Source organism: Ipomoea triloba, chromosome 7 (assembly GCF_003576645.1).
Source record: "Ipomoea triloba cultivar NCNSP0323 chromosome 7, ASM357664v1".
NCBI lineage: Eukaryota > Viridiplantae > Streptophyta > Magnoliopsida > Solanales > Convolvulaceae > Ipomoea > Ipomoea triloba.
This window is the reverse complement of record NC_044922.1, coordinates 14,371,266-14,378,771: the sequence shown is the minus strand read 5'-3', so window position 1 is coordinate 14,378,771 and position 7,506 is coordinate 14,371,266. Positions and strand designations below refer to the sequence as shown.

Sequence of the window (7,506 nt, the reverse complement as noted above, 5' to 3'; positions counted from 1 at the left end):
TCGAGACTCCATAACTGACTACTCCAAGACCGACCATCGGAGTCCTAATATCCCGTATTTAATAATAAATAAATAAATAAATGAAAGAACAATACTCATAACTCATCACTCACAATAACCAAATCGCAGCAGCACGAAATGCCAAAACTAGATTTGAATCTTCTTTTGTAGCGTCGTCACGTGTCTCCCTGTCTATCATTTCCCCTTCCCGCCCGTTATTTTTGAAAGACCCGATCCGATCCGCTATCCCAAACTCAACCCGGAAAAACGCCATATCTCCTCTTCTTTCTTCCTTTTCGTAACTCTTCAACCTTTCACGTTTATCCATTGTGCCGACAGCCACGCACTCATTTATCCACTAGCTGTCAATACACAGAGAGAGAGAGAGAGAAGGAAGAATGGAGTCGGATCTCTCAGTCTCTGAAATTTCTGGAGACGACGATTCTCAGCTCCCACGCAACCCCGAGCTGGATGCCACACCCAAAGATCTCTGCTCCAAATCTACTTTCACTTCTCCTATTAGTCAGTTCCTCATCGCGTTTTCTTATTCTATTTATGCTAAATTATATATCCAGGGTTGATTTTTTGCGTGGTTCAATGCTTTCCGTTATATGTTGACTCGCTTTGCAAAACATTTAGGGGTTTACTCTGATTTATTTGAATTTTTCATGTGATTATCTGAATGAATTGTCTCAATGTAATGCACTATCATCAGTTTCTAGATTTTTGTGCGTTTTCTTGTTCAATGGTGTTCTCCAAGGTTTTTATGTTTTGCTTTTAGTAGCTTGTACCTGATTGAATCACATTTTATTCTGAGATGCAGTTGAATTTTGACTGATTCATGTTATGGATAATCAATTTACTTTAACAGGAAACAAAATAGCCAATGCAAAACATTTAAAATTGAAAACTGCTATAGCCTATTATCTGAGGCTTGAAATTATTAATTGGGAATTAATTGCTCATTTCACCATTCTACAGAGGCCTTGAAGGTTAGTACAGACCCAGAAACTCCAAGTTGTTCTTTTTTTAAGGATGGCAGCAACAAAGAGAATTTAAGTACAAGCAAATCAGAAGTACAAAAGTTGAGTATGGAGCCACTCAAAATGAAGAGGAAAAAGACTGGTGGCTACAACTTGAGGAAAAGTTTAGCATGGAATAAAGCCTTTTTTACTGAAGAAGGTGGTTGTGTTTTGTATTATTAAGTCACTGCACCCCAAACTTCTGGTTATTTATTTACTTGTTTTTTTGTTTGGTTCCCTTAGGTGTATTGGATCCAATGGAACTATCTATGATCAGTGGAGGGGGCTTGTCTCCCATTGAAGAAAGGAAAACCCCACAATCTACCAAGTCTCTAAGAAATGTTGCACCGTCTTCAATGAAGTCAATTAAAAAGAATGTATGCAAAGAAATTTCAGCTACATCTTCAAAAGAAGATAGGGAAAAGGTATGTTTTTGGTTAACATTCATGAGCTTTGGGAAGCATGCTCGGAACTTGTACTGTTAATGCTGATCGAATATTGGAAGTCTTATTTATTTATTTATTCAAATATGAGTTTAATCTAACTTACTGCTTTTGTTTCCCTTTTCCCTGGAATACTTGTGTTTCCAGTCTTCACATAAAGTGTTTGCAACTCCAAATGGAAGAACTAGCTCTATGGGTGGTGGCTGTCCTAGACCTTTGTTTTCAACATCATATCCTTTCAATTATTTCTATCCCCAAATTGATTAGTTTTTATTTCATCCAAGTTTGAAGCTTTTGAGTAACCTTAATGCTTTGCACATTAAAAAGGCCTGCAAATATAAATGTCAGTAAAGCTGCAATCAAGGAATCTAAACTACCAAAGTTTCAAGTTTCAAAGCCAGGTTCATGTTCAATGACTACAAATTCCAAGAGTACAATGCCTGGACCATGTCCTTTGCAGAATAAAAAGATTTCTGATCCAGGTTATTTCTCTGTTACTTTCTATCAACCTGTTTTCATTTGTTTTTAGTTAAGTCGGTCTATCTGTGTCAAAAGAAATGAATACTTTTAGTTTTTTTGAAAGGCTAAAAGTATTCATTTCTTTTGACACAGATAGACCGACTTAACTAAAAACAAATGAAAACAGGTTGATAATTTCAATAAGCATGTGTGTAGTTTCAAATTATAAAAGGCACTAAAAACTTGCACCCTGATGTTTTTACATTCTCTTTGCTTGTGTTGCAGTCAGTGTCCAGAGAAAATACTGGTTAAAGAGCTCCTTAAGAAATGCAGAAAGTGGACAAAAAAAAGCAAAGGATGGTTCTATTCCACCAGACTTATCTCTAGCCGCTCATCTGAAAGGAGATTCTGTATAAACCATGTCTTTAACTCATTATTCTAGAAATTGCAAAAGATAACCTACCTTGCATTCTATATTATCCGTTACCTTACCAGGAAATTCCTAATACTTCTCATTGAATCCAAATTTGCACAGGACATATCAACATTGAACATAAATCTATCAAACTCTTCATCCTTGTTACCAATCAGAAAAAATGGTAATACCAGTTTAAAGGTGATACCAGATCCTGTGGCTGCATATAGTAGCATACCTTCATCCCAGGGCCAGGATGGATCTGCACCACCTGCTGTTTCTCGTCTGCAGAACACCTTTACATCTGTTCGGAGCTTGCAACATGCACAAATCCAGACAATAAAGCCATCAGGTTTGCGAATGCCATCACCATCACTAGGATTTTTTCGTCAGGTATGACTGCTATTGTCTGATCTGAGCTTCTCAAAAAAAAAAAAAAAGATGCTTTCTCTATTGTCTAGGCTTAGCAGTTTTTCTTTTAATTTTTCTTTTCTTTACTCTTTTAGTGTTTGGCCAGCTCTTGCATTTTTTTTTGGGGAGTAGATTAACTTGTGCCAAACCAGCACTTTGGAGTGATTCGAACCATCTGATCTTTTCTTTTTCCCTATAAAAACTTTAAGTGCAGCCGAAAGCTTCTGAGACACACAGGCTATCACAGAGAAATGCAGAGTCTAGTGTACAAAAGCTGTACAAATCTGGTGATCTCAGGCCACCGCTTGTAGTGGGAGGTCAAAAAATCAATGACACCATAGCAACAATGGATGGTAGGAATATAAGCACCAGGTTGGGTTGCTCTGGAGCATCCGATTCTCAAAAAGCAATCAAAGCCTGCTTGGATGATGATGATGCACTAAAGAATAGGCTGAAGGCTCGATGTGATTATGGGAATCCCAAGCTTTTAAGTGATAAGAATGAAAAGCATAATGTCAGTGATGTTGATGGAAAGGTAAATGATCATGGGGAGGTCAGAAATGAAAAAATTGGGTCCCAACAAGATACAGAATCATGGATGAATGGCAAGGAACTTCTAAATACTGGAGAATGTAGACAGACTTTGGAAAAAGATGATCCTAAGGTCATTGGTTCTCAAGGAAGTAGAGGCTCTAGTAGGTCAGATTTGGAAGATTATCAATTAGTCTCCCAGCAAAACAGTTTGGCACATGCAATGGATACCTTCAGAGCAGAAACTGCAGTCTCATTTGATGGTTCTTTTTCTGACAGCGAGTCTGAGGATATGGATATATGTGGTGATGAGGAGATGATTTCAAATTGTCCCGTAAGTGGTAGTCAGGATGTTGGTGGTTTACCTGAGGAACAATCTGATAAGAAGTCATGTGCATTTGAAGCTGATCGGATTCTTATTGGGCATAACTATGCTACAGTAACAGAGCACTGCTTGAACAAGTTAAGTAGAGAATTTCAGAATTATGGTTCTCAAGATTCTGCAGATCCAAATCTCATAGGTTTAACCTGTACTAAAGTAGAAACTAAGAACTCTGCTTTCCCAACTGATAACTTACATATTCAGTCTTCAGAAGAAAATGCTACCAGAAATGAGGGAAGTGTTAAGTCAGATTTAGGAGATTCAGTACTTCACACCTCAAAAGAGATCCTGTCTGCTCATAGTTTCAAGAATACCATTCACGAGTGTTTAAGGGCTGTGAAAGCCGAGGAAGAAAAGGTTTCTAAGACTGTTTCATCTATTGAGCTAAATGGAAAAGATGCAACTGATTATAATGAATTTGATGTTCAAAGAGCACGAATTATTGCTGAAATTGATACTGTTATGATTGCTGGACAAGTCTTCCATGATGATGTACTTCTGCATCCTGCCCAAGATTCCCATTCAGTTGAGAGTCCTGATATCTTTGACAAAGCATCTCCGCATCTAAAATTTGCTTTATCTAACGAAACATTGAAGTTAGTGGTTCCCGGAACCCCTGAATCATTAAATGGAAGCATCAAACTAAATAATGACGTGTGTGTAGCGAAGAATGATTTTTCAGCAAAGGAAATAGACAAGTGTTATGACAATCCTAACAATGGTACTCAAATTGTAAAGATAAATGACAGTGAGTTGCTTGAAGACTCCCAAAAATGTGAACGAGTAAATTTCTCTGAGAGTGTAGGACAGAAGAATCATTCTGAATACATATCAAAAGGCTCAAGTGAAGGGTTACTCTTGGAAGTTGAACATTCTCAGTCTCTTGATGGAAAGACATCTGCTGAACTCTGCAATGTTCTTACTTCATCAGCTTTGCCTATTCAGCATTATAGTGCCATCTCAGCTGAGAAATTAGAACAGTCAGATAATCCCATCTTGCCTGGACAAGGCACAGGCACTGTATCTGATGAAGAATCCGAGAGAAACCAAGTCTTGGATTGCATTTCACAACTAAGTGATGATAGCAGAAGTGAAGCTGTAAGCTCAAGTGCTTTAAATTTGGAGCCCACCATGGGAGGAATTGACACTAAAATAGATTCATTTGATTCCGATTTACGTATTGAGGATAAACCATCAGATTATGTAGGAAATGTTTCTTTGCCTGAAGGTTGTGAACTTACAAACAGTGTGTTACTTTTAGATACACTGCCTAATGGAAAATCTGCTTGTTTGGATATTGATTCAGCACCACAGACAAGCAAAAATTGTATTTCAAGAGAATCTGCTGCTTGCATAGACCTGGTTGAAAGTGAACAGGAGTCATCAAGGAGTAATGAAGGACTTGATCAGAATATTCTTGGAGATGAATCTGAAATGAAAACCTCTGAAGCCATCAATAGTCATGCTAGTGAGCTTTGCTTTGAGTTGGATAATGCCAAATGTTTCACAAACAATGAGAATGCTACTCTGTCAATGTAAGTAACATTATCGATCTGATTCTCTTTTATTATAATTCCAATCCCTTTCTGTACATGCAGCTTTCTCCTTTATCCTTGGATATGTAATAACCAAACTTGTTTTGTTTTTTGGGCAGCAAGAGACCTGAGGATGGTAAGGCAAAAAGTAAACTTACGCTAATACCCCCTCGGAATGCAGTTCCATTTTCTGATGAATGGTTGGCAGCTATTGAAGCAGCTGGAGAGGTAAATTCTTATTTCAATGATGATCTAAATTGTCACATGTACCACATTGCACATCCCTCATAAAAGCTGTCTCTGTTTGTACCATATTGCCTCTGTTTTCTTTACCCTCTCTCACCTAACTTGAAATGGGGAAATTTGTTTGAACAATCCTAAGTTTACAGACTTTTTCACTGTTAGAGTTTCCAAGTTGTTTAGTATGTTGATTAATGATTACTGTACTTTGTTTTTACAGGATATTTTAGCCATGAAAGGTGGTGCTGTACAAAATTCACCCCCCGATAAATCTCTACCCGAGCCAAGTCCATGGTCACCGGTATGCCATTACTCACTGAACTCCTTTTAATGGTTTTTACTCAAAGATAACAGTTCAATATAAAGAAGATTTCTTAGAATAGTTATCCAGATTCCAAAATAAAGAGCACCCACACATGAATAGGGCTTCTCATGCGAACAATACACTTTTATGTAGTAAAATGTTCACTTTAGTTGTGAAAAATTATGAAACTATTACCAAGTAAATTTGGACGAGTCAACCACTTGATCAGTTCATGTTAATTATCAATTCTTATACTAGCATCCATTCTCACATATACCCGCAAAATCATCATTCATGGAAACAAAAAATTATCCGAAACTATGGGTAATCCCAACCAAGATGGCTAAGTATACCAACTTGTAACCACAAAGTCACGAATTTCAACCCTCTTTGTTTGAGCCGGTCAACTATGGACAACCTAGGCTGATTTACTTCCTTGTGGTCTTTTGTCGACTAGGATCACAAGACGAGGTTTATCTAATGCACACTTTTAAGTAGTGGCTGCGGATTTTCCTCGTCACAAAGAGTTATTTGAAACCTCATTGTTTTTTGTTCCCATATTTTTCATGCTCAGCTTCTTCCTTTGATTTATAATCATAATTTATACAGTTTCCTTACATAGTGATGTGCTTTGGTTTACAGGTGAGGAGGAAAAACAATCAGGCTGGACCATTCGATTGTACAAAGTTCACACGCAATCGGGGGGCTGAACCATCTTGATTTTTCCCATCAATTAAATTAGACGGCTAGCTAGGTTTGACTCATTCTTTTAATTAACCTAACAAGACCACTGGGCAACTTTTTAACCACAATGTACGATATTGTAGAATGTTCCTTTGTTAAGTTCACATTGCATAATGCACACCACGGGACTTAGGAATAGAATGCGAAGCCACGCAAAGTGTAATTTTATGAAAGATTACATAGAAAAAAAAGTCCTAGCAATGTGCTCCATTGTTATGTTTACTATAAATTTCAAAACATCTTATGAATATTATAACAATTTATTTTTAATTCATGACAATTGATCAATTTTTAAATTACTATATTTTACACGCGTTTATGCATGTGACCTAGGTTATATTCACCATCTCCCAAATTTCAATATTTACGTGTTTAGGTGGGCATATGGTCAGCTGGTCACACATATTATATGATCGAACTGGAGCGGCAGTCAAATGAAACACAAATACATAATGCCAATAATTACCAATGTATTTAAAGTCCAAAAACTAATTAATTAAAAATTTTAAACTTATTCTCTATTTCCAAATTAGAGATGATGGCAGAGCAGCTTGTGGGGGAATCATCCGTGACTCAAACGGAAGAAGGTGCACAGGTTTCTCCTCGAACTTAGAAACTTGCCTGAAGTTATTTTTATGTGTCTAGTTTGATTAACGGAGTTTGACTGAAGTTATTTTTAATTCGATTTTTCATAATATTATGTCAAGTATTAGTATATAAAATTTATATATTTAGCAACTATATTAAAAGTAGGGAAAATGACATCTTTAGTCCCTGAGTTATAGGGGTAGTGTAGACTCAGTCCCTGAGTTATGGGTGTATGCGAGTTTAGTCCCTCAGTTATTCGCGAAGTGGCGAGTTTAGTCCCTGACCATTAAATTTGACGAAAAAATTAAAAAATATTCAAAATTTGAGGGATAAAATAGGAAATTCACATTTTATTCTTCTTCTTATATCAAAATCACTTTTACAATATTATTTTTCACTTCTTATCCTAATTATTTTCAAGATTCTTCAATT

The 7,506-nt window shown here is 36.7% G+C and overlaps 1 protein-coding gene across 1 annotated transcript; it reads left to right on the top strand.

Annotated features, from left to right (window-relative positions):
* The first annotated feature begins 266 nt into the window (after positions 1-266).
* LOC116026022 lies at positions 267-6,766 on the top strand. Its single transcript, XM_031267462.1, has 11 exons — positions 267-522; positions 982-1,182; positions 1,266-1,447; positions 1,613-1,695; positions 1,784-1,947; positions 2,210-2,334; positions 2,460-2,732; positions 2,965-5,198; positions 5,318-5,426; positions 5,659-5,739; positions 6,385-6,766. Exons 1-11 carry the CDS (start codon positions 399-401, stop codon positions 6,460-6,462), a joined length of 3,654 nt encoding a protein of 1,217 aa, XP_031123322.1. The 5' UTR covers positions 267-398; the 3' UTR covers positions 6,463-6,766.
* The last annotated feature ends 740 nt before the right edge of the window (positions 6,767-7,506 follow it).